The 19165-nt window shown below is 36.3% G+C and overlaps 1 protein-coding gene and 1 long non-coding RNA gene across 8 annotated transcripts; both read right to left on the bottom strand.

Moving 5' to 3' along the window:
• Positions 1-1482: 1482 nt before the first annotated feature.
• LOC113334880 lies at positions 1483-9283 on the bottom strand. Of its 5 annotated transcripts, none has more exons than XR_003353029.1 (13): positions 8992-9283; positions 8815-8910; positions 8441-8684; positions 8266-8325; positions 8025-8134; positions 7387-7462; positions 6182-6222; positions 5657-6019; positions 4028-5321; positions 3734-3867; positions 2585-2639; positions 1689-1814; positions 1483-1602 (listed from the first exon to the last, which is right to left on the bottom strand). It is a non-coding gene; the product is annotated as an uncharacterized LOC113334880 (long non-coding RNA). The 5 variants fall into 5 exon arrangements; XR_003353026.1 differs by having other exon boundaries at positions 1484-1602; positions 4028-4838; positions 4954-5321; positions 8815-9283; XR_003353025.1 differs by having other exon boundaries at positions 8815-9283.
• Positions 9284-12714: 3431 nt separating this feature from the next.
• LOC113334858 (UBX domain-containing protein 1-like) lies at positions 12715-17538 on the bottom strand. Of its 3 annotated transcripts, none has more exons than XM_026581083.1 (12): positions 17059-17534; positions 16827-16832; positions 16389-16484; positions 16132-16208; positions 15412-15491; positions 15185-15245; positions 14984-15051; positions 14758-14839; positions 13998-14084; positions 13824-13901; positions 13415-13534; positions 12715-13172 (listed from the first exon to the last, which is right to left on the bottom strand). In XM_026581083.1, the coding sequence occupies exons 1-12, from the start codon at positions 17375-17377 to the stop codon at positions 12996-12998; spliced, it is 1251 nt and encodes a 416-aa protein (XP_026436868.1). In that variant the 5' UTR covers positions 17378-17534; the 3' UTR covers positions 12715-12995. The 3 variants fall into 3 exon arrangements, with proteins under 3 accessions (XP_026436868.1, XP_026436869.1, XP_026436870.1); XM_026581085.1 differs by having other exon boundaries at positions 13156-13298; positions 17059-17538; XM_026581084.1 differs by lacking the exon at positions 16827-16832 and having other exon boundaries at positions 17059-17532.
• Between the last annotated feature and the right edge of the window lie 1627 nt (positions 17539-19165).

Raw genomic sequence — 19165 nt, 5'->3', positions numbered from 1 at the left:
AACCATAGAAAATAAAATAATTCAGGTTAATTAGGCTTTGGTAAACTGTTCTGCATCTGCATCTGAATCTCAATTTTCTTTTTTGGTTACTAACCATTTTTACCGTTGGATTTCTTTTTTAAAAGGGGAAATTTGGAAAACGCCCAAATATGGGATGCAATTGTTGGAAATCTACTCCAACATTTAAAAATTTGGAATAATGCCCCATTCCGTCAAAAACCAAGCTAAGTCACATGTGTGAGCCCACACACGCGAAAAAATACAAGTACACCCTTTAGAATTCAGGGTTTTAGGGTTCAAAATAAATCTATATCCTAAACCTTGGCCCCGAAACCATTAATCCTGAATTTTGAACCCTAAACCCTCAATTCTAAAGGGTGTATTTGTCTTTTTTATGCATGTGTGAGCTCATACATGTGACTTAACTGAGTTGGATGACAATATTAACGAAATGGGGCATTTTTCCAATTATTTTTAGTATTGGGGAAGATTTCTAACATTGCAACTGTATGGGGGCATTTTCCCAATTTTCCCTAAAAAAAACATATTGTACGGTCGACTGTGTAATACTTTGTTTTTAGTACTAATGTGAAATTCCAACCATAACATATCTACACATATGCATAGAATTGTGTCATTGAGTCAAAGATCTAACCTTGGAGGAGAATGTTAAACTCAGATTTGTGCTTTATCCAGCTCATATTTCATGTGTTTTGGAGCTTGGCACGCTTAAATAACAGCAAGTGGATTGTTCATCAAGGACAAAAAAGAGTGGTCAATCACTAACAGTTGATGATAAAACTAAAAGGGAAGAATCTTTCCTTTGTTGTACATACTTATCTGATTATCAAAATCATTGGAGTTGTTAGAGAAACAATATAGAAACACGATAGCTCAAAAAAATTGCTCATGTAAAACAATTAAAAGAATTGATTTTTCTGAAGAAGCAAGTTACTTTTTGTTAGTAGAAATTCTTAACATAAATAAGAATCTATATTAATGTTGTGTTAGTAGGGTCACCATCGGAAACCTTGAGATGATGAACCATATGAGAAGATAAAAACTTATATCAAAAGAGAAATCAATTAACAAAAACACATATGACTTTAAAAATAACATCACAAATGTTAACGACAGCATCAATGTAACTATAAACAACTGTTGGTCGACAACTAAATCTTGCACTGATAGTTTAACCGCAACATTGTTTCTCACAACTTTAAATTTGTTACTCCAATTCACTTTTCATGTCCTTGGTTGCATGTGCTCACTATTACTGTTGCATTTGATTTCACTTTTCATGGGTTTTCCAATTCCTAGTCGATCCAAATATTTCATTGGAAACTTGGTCACTTTAGGGGAAAAAATCCCTAAGTTTCTGAATATCAATCCTTCGTTTTTGAACATGAATAAAGCAGTATAGCGTTATATTTAAAGATTTAATTTGTTGGAGAAACTATCACCATGACTCTAATCCATTTTGTTTGTACTAATCAAAGAATGAATCATATTTATATGCAAAATAAAATTGGAATTTGGATGCATAATACTACCACCACTTACAGAGTAGTAGACCATCTTCCCTTTTCAAAGGTTCGTCACCTACGACATAAAATCATTCAACAATGTGGTGAATCGCGAGATGTAGAAAATGACATCCAATGAAAAATCTTAGGGTAGAACAATACCTAAATAAATAACACAATTCATAGTAAGAGATTCCAAAGCCACCACTACCAAACCCCAAAACTACCACATATCAACCAAAGGAACCGACCACTGAATTACGTCACCTTACATCTCGTCGCCAGCATCTAATGAACGGGAATCTAAAATTAGTATGGTTATCAAAAAAGCTTTCACTAGCACTTTCTAAAATATATTGTGCTTCTAAAATTATACCTTTCTGAAAATTGTATTAGCATTAGTATCTGAATAAAAATGAAAGAAGATAAGTAACTAATGAAACTAATTGTGTAAAAGTAGTTCATTAACTCGGATATCATTTACACGGACAGATAAATAAGCTTAAAGAGATCAAGTTATACATCAAGCTGTGTGTGCATAGGAAGACGAAAGATCAATTCCATAACTAACTTATAGAACTGAAGTTCTATAATTTCCTCTTTAGATAGTTTAGTGCGGCACTGGTCTTTGCTTCTATCAAGGCTACCTGAGCATAGAAGTTTATTTATGTTTGTCCACTGTTGTTTCTCATACTTTTTACGAATTTGTTTGTGTATTATATTTGTATTGAAATTACCAATAATGGCGAGCTATGTCTAAGGAGTGAGTAGTGGAAAAAGGTAGAGTTCTGACTTTTTCTGAAAGCAATTGCTTAATGGATAAATGTGAACATTTCTTTTCTTCTATCAGAAAGAGGAATCTGCAATCGGTAGGACCAATCTTGTAATTTGAGAATCAAAACAATATCTACTAACATAAGAATATAACCATAGTTCACTATTGATGATACTAAGTTCAAAATGTTGTGCAGCAATTGACCATGCAAAACAAAGAGCACATATATCTACATTTGGGTAATTTACTACGCATGATTTATAGAATCACTAAAGCAACATACCTTAATGAAATAGTTCCTATGAAACTATGTTGTCCATTTTGTATGATCTGCATCCCTGCACAAATGGGCCATAAACATGGTTAGTCTTGACCAAATCTTGATCTAGCCACCAACAAACATACTATTAATCGATTAGCATCAATTTTACAAAGAATCATGAAAGTCTCCTTGACTTTAGGTACAACTTTAGAAAGACAATATACTGAGAAAAATCATAAGAGCATCTCCAATGGTGTATGTAAATTTATCCCATGTGGAGACCTAAAAAAGAAGTATTTAACAACATAAAGTCAATTAATATTTTTGGTTTTGATAAGCATCTCCAGTGGTGGTTGTATTCATACCTATTTTGAACACTTGTCACTTATTTGTAGAAAGTTAATTCACAAAATCTAACAAAATGAATAATATAATTTCAAATTGTGATGACTTGGGTATGGATGAGAGTTTCTAAAAACCCATACTCTCTTCCAAACTCAAACTTCCACATCAGATTAAATTTTTAATATCCAACCACCATTAGAGAGGTTTTTTGTTGTTGAGAGTTTCTAAAATCCTAGGTGGCCCTAATATTTATAGAGACCCATACTCCATTGGAGATGCTCTAATATCGAATCCTTAATAATTGATTTTAATTCTGCAAATCAAGAAAGTATTCATAGTAAGTTTAGTTGTAAACCAGATGGCTTTTTGATAAAGTTGTTATTTTCCAGCAAGAATGAATACATGAAATTAGAACTCAATCAAAAAGATAATACTCTTTGAAGAATGAACACATACCAAATGCCCTAAAATCAATCAAATAAATACAAAATGAGTAATTTGAGAACACCTAATTATCAGTATACACAAACTCAAAAAAAAAAAAATAGCATGGGAGACGATGAGTTTACCTGTGATTCTAAATAAAAAGATTTTGAAATCGGTGAAAAGTGATGGAGAATCAAGAAAGAAAAATCGGAACCAATAGGCGAATAGAGATAAGAGACTACGAAAGCATATTATATAGAAGATAGACAAGATTACCAAGCAAACGAATTGAAATTGATGAGACACCCATTGTTTGAATTAGCCTCTCTTCACCTAAATCTTCAAAAGAATCGAAGAGATATAGACAAACCAAAATAAAGAACAATTAAAACTCTGTACCTATTGTCTGCAACCATGGGTCTCGGCAACTCTATATATTGATTATGATTGTTGTGCAGAAGAATCCCTATTAGGAATGTTGTGGATATGGAGCTCCACCTTGGAACGTGAACAATAAGGCTGGATGTGGTCAACTGGTTAAAAATGCAACAACTTAAATGGTGTAAATTACTATGTACCAAACATCAAATGGCGCTACTCCTAAAATACCTTATCACGACTATATACAATTCATTAACTATTCAGAGTAGCGTTTAATTAAAATAGCAGAACCAAATACAAAAATATAAATACCTCCTTTCACTTTCCCAAAATGGGTTCCAAATGCAAGGGTATTTAATTAATATACCCAAATGTTTTTTCGTAAGTAGAACCTCCATCAGATTCTTTAGTTTTAGCTTAAATATCCTCGCAATAATATCTGGTCTATCCTCTGGTCGCTGTCCTGGTATCTTGCTTAGAGCCAGTGTAATTTCCTTCCATTTGGGATTGCAAGTGAATGTTATAAACGGATCTGGAACACCAATACGTGAACAAATTGCAATGGCATCTTGATAGAGCTGCATCATATACCTTGGTCCTCCAGTAAATGATGATGGCAACACAATCCTCTTCCCCTTTTTATAGATGAATCTCCCTTTAGCAGTGAATCTTTTAACCCACAATGTAAATCGGCTCTTATGTGCTCTTAGTTCTTCCTTACCCATTTTTATACACCCAAGTGAACCTGGATTTGGATTTGGATTGTTGTTACCACTGTTGTTACCATTCTGCAATAAGTAGAGCATGGAGGACTGGTCTAACATCAGGGACATAGCATTGAAACATGTTAGCTTGATCCTGGTATATATGAAGCAGCTTGATCCCGACACATGAGAACATACAATGAAGCGGTTAACTCTAAAACAATTTCACAGTTTCCGTCACATTATAGGAAATCGCATTTCAAAAAATTCGTAATCAGACTACCTTTGTTATGTTCAGATCTTACTATTGGGAACTGAACAAATCTCACAAAGACATATGATAGAGAGTAACCAATATCGCAGTAACTTATTTGCTCATAAAGAATGTTACACTCATACATGTGTAATTTCAATCCAACCTACATATGGATTTAATTTACATATAAATCCATTGAACAATATAATATAACTCAAAAATAATTTAAAATAATGTGAATAAAATCTTATAAGAACCCAAAATTTTAAAATAAATACCTGCTGCCCAACCAATTCATTGAATAGTCTTCACAAAATCATTGGACTCCTAGTCTTCATCATCAGAGTTGCTCAATGCACGTTGCTACCCCTCCCAGAAGTCTCCGATTTCCTAGTGTTTCTCTGTGTGGGTTGCGGCTGATGATGTTTCATTGTTTGCTTCTTAACTGGTTCTCCAGTTGCCAGGTGACTAATCTCTTGGGATTTTAAACTATATAGATGTTCTAATTCATCGTTGACATGATATATGCGCTGTACAAAAACAGTTCTACATCAAGGCGTTTCTCCCTGGACAACTCAGAATTCCATTCGAACCTAACTTCTAATATATATAACCCCCTGTGGTCTGAGAATTCTGCAATCCATTCCTGTCATTCCAAACATAAAATGAAAACAAAACTGGCATGAATAGCAACGATGCATTAAGTTCTGTTATGCAAAACTACAGATAACAAAATTCAAATTTGTTTTCTTTTGGGAATTTACGCAAGCACCCACTTCGGACAACATAGAATCTTTCTTATGTGCCTATGTACCTATAATTTGGAGGAAGCAATACTTAGCTGTTAATCCAAATACATGCTTACTGCAGAAATTATGGATACATACAATTCAACTTCCAATCAGGATCGAGCAGGTTAAACTAAGTAAACACTGATTACTTATATGAGGCCAATTTAAGTTAACGTGGGAAGAAAAATACCTCATCAGAATTCTTTCACATACCCTTCGCTCTGTCATCCCGTTCTTGCTTCAAACATAAGTGAGTCTGCCTTCTGTGAAATCACTAAGCTTTGCTCTTGGTAAATCTGTTGCATTGAGGAAGCCCATTTTTAATATCTTGAATAGTTGAATGTAACATCTCTGCACCGTATTTTTGATTAAACCTTGCCTCCTGAATCTCCGGCAAACAGCAAGCACACAAACCGCAGGAACCATCTCTTGAATAGTTGAATGCAACATCTCCACATCCTATTTTTGATTACACCTTGCCTCCTGAATCTCCGGCAAACAGCAAGCACACAAACCACAGGAACCAAAACAGATTTTCAAACATCTAGAGTTTCTGCGAGAGAGAGGAGAAGAACAGTAGCAGCAGAAAAAGAGTAACGTCAGTAAAGTGAGAAACTGGAAGATATGCTTGATAAGATGAAGAAGAAGATATGCTTGAAATCAATCAATCAAATTCAAAACAAAACAAAAAAAAATAACTGATAAATTCTAATACCTAATCGTTTCGCTGCATCAATCTTTGACCCTGTAAAAGACCTGAAAAAAAATCAACAAACCACAATCAATACGATTAAATTCGAGGAACTACACAACAGAATAAGAAAGAATCGAAAAAAAGAAAGAAAACAAACACGCATAATATTTAAGGTTTGCTATCGAGCACATAAGAATTAATTCTACTCTGTGGTAAAGATGTGCAAAAAGGAATGACCATGTTATTCGTTACTCTAAGAACAAAATATAAACTTGATTACTAATTAAATCCATAATGCATTACAGACTTACAGTTAAATAACCAATTTCTTTCAGTTGTCTTCAGATTACTCGTTCATTAAAATTGTTTTATGTAACCTGATGAGAACCGGTCGTTTATTTCTTATAAAGCAAACATGCTAAGCATGTTTAGGATGAGGATATAGAGTATGCAGCATCCCTCAATAAAATAAGTTATGCACACTCTTCGTCAAGTTCTTAGCTGGGCATAAAAGAACAACATCCAAATTCTCGAGTACTGTCATATTATCTAGATTGTTCCTGGAACAATGGGGCAAAAAGGTGGTCAACTGATTATCATCTTTAATCTTAGCATCCAGGAATGCCCGAAGAACAGTGGCTTGAGTTCATTCTCACTGTCACCACTGGTACCTAAAAAGTGCAGATCTTGAATAAACTTGTAAATGGTTCCTAACCTTTGCATCTCCGCTGAAATGGTTGAGCAGTAGCACATTTATAGAGCAGTGAATGAAAAGTTTGCAAGTAAAGGTAAATAATTCTCCCTGATTGCCATTTGAAGTGACATCACAGACATGGACATGAAGAAAACTTAACCAACAAAATACATTTTTAACAATCAACACAAATACGTTCTTGGGAAAATTAGTGACAGTTACCTATGTTTGATACTAATGATCAGTTTGTGTTAGGATGCAAGATAAACTGGAGGATGGAATACTGGTAATTGTTTAAGGGCACAATATGAGTAGCACTGGGATAGAATTATGTAATCTAGCTATAAATGGTTGATATGTGAGTAGCATTGAGATAGAATTCTGGAAAACTGCTACCTATTTCAGCGCTTTTTAATCCCAATCGAAAAATTGGGACATGCATATTTATAAATGGTAGATATATGCACAACAGTAAGAGAAAAGCACGACTCATATTTTCTATTATATTCAAATTCAAATTCTTTTAACGTACCTAGATATACAAAACTTCAAATTCAAGTTTTTCTTAGCGCTGGATTGCTCATAACCTGATAAGCTTCTCGAGGTACCTGTTGCCGAACTTACACCTAGTCATTACTCAAGCAATAGTATATCTACTTTCTAGACATTCATGTAGATCAAATTCAAAAGAAAAATCAGTCTACGGTAAACTAACCCCATAAATCAATTATATTAAAAATACATGATATAGTAAAACCCAATAGGAAAAACCATTACAATGAATGCACTGATCATTAAGTACTTACAGTGCTGCAAGCAAAAAGCGATGTATAAATAAGAAAATAGCCAGAAATAAAAAGAACAATGAATGCAAATGTCCAAAATACACTGATTGGAAGGGGGTGCAAACCACAAAATTACTCATTGTCAGGGTGTCTCGATTAAGGGACTTGACCATAAATTTGTAAGCAGATTTAAGAAATACACTGATTGGAAGGGGTGCAAACCACAAAATTACTCATTGCCAGGGTGTCTCGATTAAGGGACTTGACCATAAATTTGTAAGTAGATTTAAGAAATCCACACCTCCAGTCCCAACTGGAACCTACTGAGCAATATGACGTGCATAAATCCAAATTCCGAAAGATAATCACAGTTTGGAGTCCTTACATTTTCTTCCAGGAGGGGCAGATCGCTGGTAACTTTGTTACATGACATGAAATCCATCATCTGACACTGGTGCAATAGTAGCATCTTAACCATGGGAGCTTTTCCTGTCTCTATACCATTTAGAGATTTAACCAAAAAAATACAAATTTAGATCATTCAAACTCTACATCCATCTCTGGCAAATTCAGTTTCATGCCATGCTAAGCCCAATTCACAGGTCAGACCCATTAGCATGATATACCTGTGAGTTACAGTTTGTTCTGGCATCATACACTCCCAGTTATGTCTCAACTCTTCTTCCCTGCACAGAGGATGGAGAAACAAAATGAAGCTACTGAAAGATTCACAGGCTTTAAGCTACCAGGACTTTAACTAAATTCATTAAAACCAATAACCACAGAATGTCTTATTTATACCTAATAATAATTACTTCAACAGCAGCTACAACACCATCTTTCTTCTGTAAATCACCACCTGCTTATCCACCATCAGCAGTCTCACCTCTTCTAGCTGCACAGTCTCAAAACTATGGCAGCAACAGTATCTTCTTATCCAATTTCTCCAACAACCCCATCTCAGATTCGTATCCTGAACACTTAATATACCCATCTCCCATGATCAATCTCTTAGACAACATTCATACTCAAAAAGCTGGCAGATCTAAAAATTCACCATTCTACAGCTATTTAATAATTGAGAAAGGAAGCAGAACCGGCACTAATTGGATCAAAAAAAAATACCAAAATAGAATGCTGAATTAACAAAGAAGAACAATAAGAGTGATTTTTACCTAATAGCACAATGGATTATCAAATTCGTGAGATTTTCAGAATCAATCTTACAAACATTACAGTCTCAGGAATGTCTCTTCTCTTCTTGTCAGACCCTGCAATTAGTGGTGGTGGTGTTAGATTGCTTTCCATTACGACTCAGACATGCATTACTATTCAATTTCCTGCGAATTTACCCATCTCTCTTTCGGATTACTACTTCAATTTCCTGGGAATTCACCCATCTCAAAAAATATTCACCTAAATATCCAATTTTAATCAGATTTATTGAATTTCTTCTCCCTCATTGATTTTTTAGGGTTTCCTATTTTGGTGGAGGAATTGGGTATGTTTTCTAGTGTGTTCTCTATTCCAGATGACACAACTCAGAGGACGAAACATTAAAAAATTCAAAAATAAAAATCAAAGATTTGTTGAGAGTTCGGCGAAGAAGAAGAGAATTTTGCAGAGACAGGGTTAGCAGAAAGAGACTGGCGAGAAAAGAATTAGATTCGAAGATATCATCACCCCGGCATATTTCTGTCGACCGTCCAAGTCAAAACCCAATCCGGATGACAGTGGCCGTCGGATGAGCCTCCCTGATGAATCCTGTCCATTCTTTGACTCTTTGATCTCAAAGTCAAAGTGCACGTTTTTTTATAACAATGATAGTATAGTGAATTACCTTAATTTTCGAGTTATCCCAACACTATAACGAAAATATCCCATCACACTAGAATGAAAATATCCCATCGAGAGTTTTCTTCAAATACAGGGAATCAAATTACATGTCCCGAATTTATCAAAATCTCTACCCAGTATTGATATGATTTTTCTTCAAAATATTTAAACTACAAAAAAATCTCTCCGCTCATTTTATGAATTTAATCAACTTAGCTTTTATAGTTCAACCCATTGACTTGCAATTTTTGATAAATTCGACCTCTTGAAATAACATGGAAATGAACGGGCAGTGTTACAATAGCAGGGAATTGGGAGGAGAAGATGAGCTTTTCTGATATCGCCTTCCCTGGTCAGGCCGTTAGCCATGTCTCTACGTCATTTACAAAATAAAACGAACAGAAAAATTGAAGAAAAATTACAGAATGAGTCATTGGTAGTAGAAGAACTTTCCCCTCAAAATAAAATTAGTAGTAGAAGAATCATTGCTTGTAAAAATTAGAACAATACTGGAAAAACCATAATCAAAATACTGTAATAAATTTATGGAAGACATAAAAAAATTTATTCCATTACAGTAGGTTCTACATAACACTACAAATTACTTTTGCATTCCATTGATTTACCACCTTAACTTAACCAATAAAATCCATGATTCCATCTTTTGATTCTTCTCAAATCCTTTTCTATAATTCTATTTGTAAGTATCCATCTTAGTAGTTAGTACTTTACTACGGGTTCTTTTCACACCTTTCGTGTATGAGTTTAGCAGTGATGTTTGTTGTGAAGATCAAACTGTTGTTGCTAACTTGCTATTAAGTTTCTGTAAATGTGTTAAGAAAAGAAAGAGAAGCATAGGACGGGATAACGAAGAGTTGAGCTGGATATCTGTGACTAAAATACTATAACCATCCTCTGATGCATGCCAATCCTTTAACAGGTGTCCAACCTCCGAAGTAGTGGACGTACACGTATCTAGTGATTCTTGAGAGACTGGCCATCTTTTTGGAAATTATCATTAAGTTTAATTACTGTTCCGCGTGGCTTCACTGATTCACATTTGTGACTCACGTGGAGTTCTCTTGTTGTACCCAGTATGGTTAATTTCGGCCGAGATGGCCGAGATATCGCCGATAATATCGGTTTCGGTGTTTCACCGAGATGTTGATATTATCGGTATCGGCCGATATTTCTCCGATATTGGTCGATATTCACGGAAATCTGACTACATTGGTTGTACCACTTGAAGTGGGCTAGGTGTCGTGACCAAGTTCCCCAACTTGAGAGACTAGCCAGCCGGCATGTTAAGAAATATATATGCAGCCGACCAAGTTCTTGCCAGCGGGCTAAGAAATGTATACCCAGCCGACCATATTTTCGCCGGCGGGTTAAGAAATATATACCCTGCTGACGAATGAAAGTGTTCTCATCTCCACTGTTATTGTTTCACAAGACGACGACATATGATGGTCGGTACGGTCGATATTTGTCGATCTTGCCGACTTTTCATACTTTCAGTTCTGAAAATGCAACTTTTTTTTTTTATATTGAGTACGTTGAAACCATTAAACCATCCTAGGAAACCATTTTAGCAATGTTTGACTAGTGTGGTTTCTTTTCCGTTCACAAAAAAAAAAAAAAAAAAAAAAAAATCTCAAAAATCTTCCTCCACAATCCATAGTTTCACTCTACTAAATCATGGTTTCGTACATTTCTAATCCTATTAGTGAATCTAACTTAATTAATTAAGCTAAACAAAGTTTATTAGTGTTAATTAAAAAGAATAATTTAGCCATTAATGAAAATATATGGCTAAGGGGTTTTGGGATTTACTTCCAAATAACCCTATTTTGTCTCATTAGATATACCCCAATTAATTTGGGTATACCTCAATCAAGTCACGAATCTTAACATATATAAAAATTATATGTATGAAAATTAGAACCGAAATTACACCGAGATTTGGAAACGGAATCTCTCCGAGACAACGTTGTACAATATCTCGCTCGGGACAGAGACAAACCGAAAATCCGAGATCAACTACTACAACTATAAATACAATAATAATCAATCAAATTTGTAAAGTTTCAGAATAGCTAACATTTATCATGTACTCAGATATATAGGAAATGGAAACTGAACTCAAGATATGAACCCAGCAGAATTACCTCAAGTGCGGCAGACCTAAGCTATATAGTCTGATGATAAACTCTCGAACCTCAATTCTACATAGTTTCCTAAATCCCCATAATTCTTATGAAAATCCACTATCAAATTAACATAAATGAAACAATTTTCACTCAAAAACTTAGAATCTAATTTCAATAGCAAACAATATCCATTTCTTCCTTTCCAAACTAACCTGATATCACATTTTGCATTTGACATAACGACCTCTATCCTCCACAACTCTCTCCGGTGATTTCTCGGGCAAAGGAGATCCAATGATTTAAAAAAATCTCAACAGGAAAAACCATAAACATCATTTTCTTTAGTCAAAGCATTATCAGAATTGATCGGAAAAACTCATGATATCGATCAAAGTAATAAATCAAATAAATTGATTTATCACCTATTGAAGTTCTGAATCTCCTCCATATAAATCTTACCACCGATATGATGTCATCTCAATCAATTTCTAGGGTTTCAGAGAAAAACTAAACAGGGAATAACATGAGATTGGAAGAGAAATCAGAGAGATCTAATCGGAATAATTGAGCTGAAAACGAAATTAACAGCTAAAACCCAAAGTTTCGCTTTCGTTTTCACAGAAGAGCTCTGGTGACGGGAGACAAACGAAGAAATGATAAAGCAGTGCGAGGTATTTTTACAGGGTTATTTGTGTCATCAAAAAAGATCATTTTGGACCGAATCGTTAACAAAATGACTAATTATTGACTAGGCTTTAGAGGAGTGGAGGGACTAAAGAGTCTAAAGCCTGGTAATTGTGGGACCATTCATATTATCCACAAACCTAGCTATAACATGAATTGCTTCTGACTCGTGAGCTAGTTCTCTATTGTTGATCTTTAGTACACATTTAACAGATCTGGCTCAAATGCAGAAATGGAGTGTAAACGAACTGGTATTGGCCTCCTTTCATTTACATTTTACGTTATGTTGAGTTCACACTTTATAATTATGGCGTTCGGAAATTGGACAACAGAAGAGTAGCAACAGTTGAAGGACAGGTGTAGACGCAGAGGTTTCCCTCACGTCAGTGTCATGGAAGGAGAACAAAAAGAGTATTTGGATCAACACCCAAAACAGTATCAGTGCTAATTTTATTTGACAAGACAAACACTGGGTTTTTAGCGTTCTGAGGAGACACCTCAATAAGCGTTTGATGTGGGCCAAATCTTTGAACAAGTACTTGGTAAATAACCTGAGCGAAATTGTGTAGATGGATCTGTATAAATTCCAATTTTGATTAGTAAAATCTAAGTTGGTCAATCAAATAAACCAAATAAGTTCCGAAGTCCTTGATTCCACCCGGCTAGTTGATACCCCTCCCTTTAACTTAGAGAACACCAAAGAAAGGATTAATGATGGCTGAATTGAGCTCCGATCCAGCTGAGTTCAACACTACCATGTCCACCTTGTCCCTGGAAAGAAACATAAACTCTCCCCCTTCAATCTTCTCAAATCCCAACACCTCGAGAAATTCAACTCCTCCTTTCATGCTACCTACCCTATCCTGTATATAATGAAAAGCGAAATAAAACTGCAGTCAGTTCAATGCAGTTTAACCCAAGGGTGCCTGTGTGGATGATGGATTCACTGCCCTACATATGATCCAAGGGTTGGTCCTTTTTTGAGGTAACTACAATGGCAACCAAATCTTTCGGTCAGTGATTTATAATCTCCGTAGTTTGCAATTTTCTGAAATTTTCACCTATCCATATAATTGACAAATGAGCTATTCAAGGAGTTGCATACCTGGAAAGATTGATTAGTGAGTCGAATTTTTCTGAATTTCTCCTCGTCTGGATTTTTTGCAACATTCCCCACATAGGTAAGGAGAGTTTGGAATGCTCTCTTAACTTTCGCATCGTCATCCTTCCCCATCAAATAAAACAAAGTCAACATGACTAAAAACATTAACATAATTCAGAATGAAAATTCCAGAAAAATGAAAGAGAATGCCAAAGCTGTGAACTTGAACAGAAAATATATGTGCAGTGGTTTTCAGGTCTCCCGGTTCAGGTTTCAGAGAGAGATGGTGATATTGCAAATTGTAAGGTATATGTCCTATCAAGTATAAAACTGTGACCTGGCAGCACCTCACTGACACTGTTCTGAATTATCATATCATGTATCAACACATTAGTTAAAGAGCACAATATACCTTGTGATTTTGCTTCAGAGCTCGCAACCACTCCCTCATTTTCTCTACCTTTGTAACAGGCTTGATAGGAAGAAAAGTCTAAAAAGTAAAACAGCATTGGAACTTTGAAGATGGTCAAATATTCACATGGAAATCATTTCTTGATTTATATGATTTGTGTAGACTCAGCTATACCTTCTTTTCCTCCACCACAGGAACTGCTGCTGGCCTTGAGACTGTAGGGTCTTCTGGGGGCAATCCGAGCTTACGCCTTCTTTCTGCCTGTGAACATCGCAAGTTCGTAATCAACCATTAAAATGGAATGGTAAGAGAAGTACTGATTTTAGCTTCAATCATTGTACAATGAATCTATAACAACACCTATACAAACAGCCTTAATTTGGAGTAATCAAACAACTCTTAACATCATTGCGCAAGTCTAAATGGAGACAACAACATCCAACTAGCAACTCTATCTCCTTAAGTTTACAAATCTGATGGCAAACCTAACTAAATGAAGTATACCCCAAACAACTTTTAACGCCCACAATTTATTGCCACGACCCTATAATATGTGAAACCCATAATAGTACAAAAATAATGCATACACAACGCCGATGTAGGTATACCTATTTAAGTCCTTGTAAACTAGAATAACGAGAAATCATTAGGAGTAAACAAGCAGAACACAATTATCCCTATTTCTAATGGTGCATAACTTGATTTTTCTATTTAAATAACTGACTTACATAGTGCAGTGACTTACTGATATCTCTGCAATATGTTGGAAAAAGGAGTTATTTAGTACAATACAAAGTACCCACTACCTTCTCCGTGCAAGAAAATGACATGCAAACAAAACGAAGAGCAGACTAAATACTCAGAAGTGAGATTGAAGGTCACTCGCCACCTGTAATTATAACAAGACGGATGAAAAATAGAATTCTATACGAACCTTATCTTCCTCCACTTTCTGACGAATTTTTTCCCTAGCTCTTTTCTCTTCTTCCTTCTCTGCTTTTCGCAATGCAATTATACTGTGTGAAAACAAAGCATTTTTTTCAGAAAAGAGAGAAAAAAGACAAACTAAACTGTGTGACTTAATTGGTAAGATTGCATAAAGAGTATACTGAGAGCAAACCACAAAACTTCAACTAAGCTGTCACAGGATCGAGACAAACCGTTTTCTTTCGTTATCTTCCTCGATTCTCTTTGCTTCAAGGAGTTCCTTACCTGCTCGAATTCTTTCCTGTTGTTAAACCAATATATCACATAAAGAAATTTTTGGTGAGTGACACTACTAAAGATTCTAACTGGAGAAGCGCAGTTCGCTTAGGCCTCGACAGAGCGGAACTTGATTGAAATAAGAGTGGTAACCGTACCTTCTCCTTTTCTCGTTCCATTCTCTTCTCTTCCTCTTCTTTTTTCTTGCGGGCTCGTTCTCTGAAAATACAGTAAGTACCGTGAACAAATCTTGCAGTAGGGGCTGATAAATTAGAAGTACAAATACGTAAAAGAGCAAACTTGATTTTGCAAGCATATGCAAAGAACCGAATAATTCAATTGTACTGTCAAACAACATACGAAACCATAACAGTAAGAGGCGGACCTTAGTTCTTGTGCTTTGATTTTCATTTCCTCTGGAGTAAGAGATGGCTTGCGAGACTCGGCTTTGCTGTTCACAGGTACCTTAACAGTTCCAAAAGAGTGAGTGAGAAATAATCTATATAAAATGTATACACTTATTTCCTAATGATACTTTAAAATGAAAATTATTGATGTTGAAACTACTTCAATTCCCTCTTAACAGCTAGTTCGGTTGGGAGAATTGGAAACCTAAGAATTCAATTATGGGGTAATCCAATTGTTGGAATTGGATTCCAAGGAATTCGATTCAAATCGTAAAAAATTCATGTTCAGTTGAGGTAATTCAATCATCTTTGTTTTTACCTCGGAATCCATATCCATTGCACTACTGGACCAATCGATGGAAATCTATTATTTTGGAGGGAATTGGATTCCTAGGAATTAAAATTCTTAATTACAAAGAGTTCATTTGCCCCGCTCGGTTCAAGTAATTGGATGCATCCCCTAGGAATTGGATTACCCAGCCTCCAATTCCTTGAAACGAACATGCTGTAAGTATTTTCTAACTAGACAAACGTAGAAAAACTAGCATTAATGCAAAATTTGACACTAATTATGCAGATAATGGTAGCTCACAAGAGATATCAATTGACAAAAAGATTTCTTTTATAGATTAATAGAGCACAAGAAATGTAGGTGGATAAGGAAGACAGTTAGCAAATCATGAAAACCTACAACGTACCATGGGAATTTCATCAATATCTGGGTCATTCTCATGTTCCACAATCCAATTTACAGCAGCCTCGAGGCCAGCATTACCTGAGGAAATACAAAACAACAGAAGCTAAATATCTGGTTCAAAGAATATCCTTCAGGGAACCATCAAAAAGGTTACTTCTCTTGGACATATGTAGAATATATAGAGGTGCCAACATGACAACCATTTCTACGATATATAGTAAGATTTGGCATATAATAATGTACTGCCAGTGACCTCACCAGTATAATGAAGTGCCCGTGTTCCTCGGTTAATAGGAAATCCCATTGCCTCAAGTTCCCCAAGCAAATTCTTGTCCACCTCTGGAGCAACCATCTCTGCAAGTTAAGAATAGAACGTCTTAGCTCATTACAGAAGGAGATACGAGCATTGCTGTCCAGTATGAAAACAAAAGAATGCTAACACACAAAGGTAGATAGAGTGCATGCTCATGCCACTTGCTATCACATCGCTATGTGGTGCCCTATCAACCCTTAAATCATGGCATTCAGCCTGAAGGGTGCACCAGCTGAGGATTCTTGGCTCGTGGATGGGCACCACACCACCATACATGTCAGCAAGTGAGTAATTAGGATGCAGGTAGCGTGCACCCTAGTGTGGTTGCAAGAGGAACTTCTTCTTTTCTATCTACACGCAAATTTCTAGTATACATTATATACCTTGACCTGGGTTCAACCAAATAGAAGAAAATTGACTACATAAATTAACTTTATACAATTCATTGAACATAGATAAGATATAAGCAACTGATAATCAAATTTTCCTATAAACCCACGTTCAAAACCGCTATATAGACACTGATCTCAAGTTAAATTTTACGAATTTGATCATGAAAAAAGTGAATTTGAATATTCTAAGAATATAAACGAAATTTGCGATAAAATTCCTAACCTTCAGTCTCCATATTACTAGTAGATGCTCCAGCAACTCCATCAGAATCAACAGAAGGTTCTGGCAGCTCTAAAGAGATAGGATTTGCAGTTTCTAAAGTCTCATCAACAAAATCCGTATGTCCAGTTCGCTTAGTATGCAAATCACTTTCCGTTTTAGATCTACATGGTTTTCGACAAGTACTACAAACTAGATTAAGAACGGCTTCAGTAGATTCAGCGAAATTCGAATGAGATGTTAATTCAGCGTGTTCTTGAGCTTCTTCTACGGATTTCAATAGCACTCCACAATCTCCACATTGTAGAGATAGCCCCGCCATTCACGATTGATTTGATTCACTCCGATTGAACTGTATAAACCCTAATAACAACTTCAAGTTCTGATCCTCACTATTTATACCTTGCTTCGTTGGAAGTATCACTGAATCGTCGATATATAGTTTTGATGGCTTATTTTTGTAATAGCTTTCCAACAAAGGAAATATTCCCACTTGGGCAGTGCTACGGTCGTGCGGGAAAGCTATATGAGCTAGCGGGTTGATAGCCTTTCGATTTTGATATATAACTTATATTAGCCGTTGATGAAAAATGTACAGCTGGCTATTACATTAATTATAAATAAGCCCTCTATTTTAATTAAGAAAAATTTAAACGCTCCCCTTGTATTTTAATATTTTATTCTCAGAAACTGTAGTTGTGTTTGTTGAAAAATCTCGCAACATTGACAGGATCTGTAGTTCTGTTTTATTGTTGATCATCAGGCGAGTCCCTTGATAGCAATCCTGCAGCCGAGGGGTGTCGTATCTGGCTTTGCTCAGGGGTGATACGGCCATAAGTATCTATGGGTCTTCGTTTGGGATTTTTGATGCACGTGTACGGTTTTATGTTGAAAAATTCCTGCGGCTCGTAAAGCTTTGACAGTGATGATGCTGATATCAGAAATAAACTGGTTGAGGGACATAAAGGCATCTCGTGCTGTCAGTCCCCAGGTGTAATTATCCTGTGCTTATTTTCTCCTGAAAGACGTACTTCCATTGCATTTGCTGGTAAGGTTGTTGAAGAATTTGACGAAAATGGCAATCTTTTGGATCTGTCATTTGTTAATCAATGGGCGGGAGTCGCACTTGATAAACCTGTACTATATCCAAACTTCTGGCATCTCATGCACCCCTTCCATAGGAAATTGGAAATAAACACTGAATCTGACTTTGTCAGCGATGTGGTTGTTGATGCGCAGCTTCGTGCAGGCCTTGGGTAGGTGGTGCTGAGTTCTGAGTAGGTGATGAGGCAGACCTGATGTGGTTGGTCTATGTGGCTTGCTGAGGCGTTAAAGCGGCTTCGGCTTCTGGAGAGGACATTGAAGCGACTTATGGAGGAAGGTTAAAGTGGCTTCTGGAGAGAACGTTGAAGCGAAGCGGCTTCTGGAGAGAACGTTGAAGCGGCTTCTGGAGCGAACGTTGAAGCGTCTTCTGGAGCGAAACGTTGAAGCGGCTTCTGGAGCGAGACGTTGAAGCGGAGCGGCTTCTGGAGAAGCGAACGTTGAAGCGGCTTCTAGAGAGAACTCCAGTGAGGGCGCCATTAACCCTTGACTTCAAAAAGCGAGTTGATACGATATGGCTGATGGGAAGACGACACACAAATAGTGCTGGTCGGCAAGTCGCATTTTCTCCTCATGGGAAAGAATACGCTTCTTCTGTTTGATTTTCCCTTGCAACTCTCAGAGTCCTGACGGTTACAATGTTGAAGTCGGGGGCCGCGTCAATCAGTACGCTTTCAAACTCGACACCTTTCAGGTGAGTAGTGGTTAGGAGTCCCCAGTTACATTTACCAGTCGTACCTTCCAAGAGAGACTGGGATTTTGGGGTAGCTTCTCCAATTAAAAACAATCGTCTGCCTGACACAACACGGTTGAGAGCTGAAAATATATCTCGGCGATGCCTCTTGGAGAAATATAGAATATTACACACATGCTCCATCATAGGTTACACGGTTTTGTGAACAGAGTCCCCAGAAAGAATTAATGCACAACTCCACCAATTGATATCCAGTCACGCCTGAATTTTGAATCTCTTGACATAATTATTCGGATGTTCGTTGTTTCGCTCCTT

This window comes from Papaver somniferum, unplaced genomic scaffold (assembly GCF_003573695.1).
Source record: "Papaver somniferum cultivar HN1 unplaced genomic scaffold, ASM357369v1 unplaced-scaffold_137, whole genome shotgun sequence".
NCBI lineage: Eukaryota > Viridiplantae > Streptophyta > Magnoliopsida > Ranunculales > Papaveraceae > Papaver > Papaver somniferum.
Note: the sequence above shows the minus strand (reverse complement) of the source record. Positions and strands in the feature narration are given on the sequence as shown.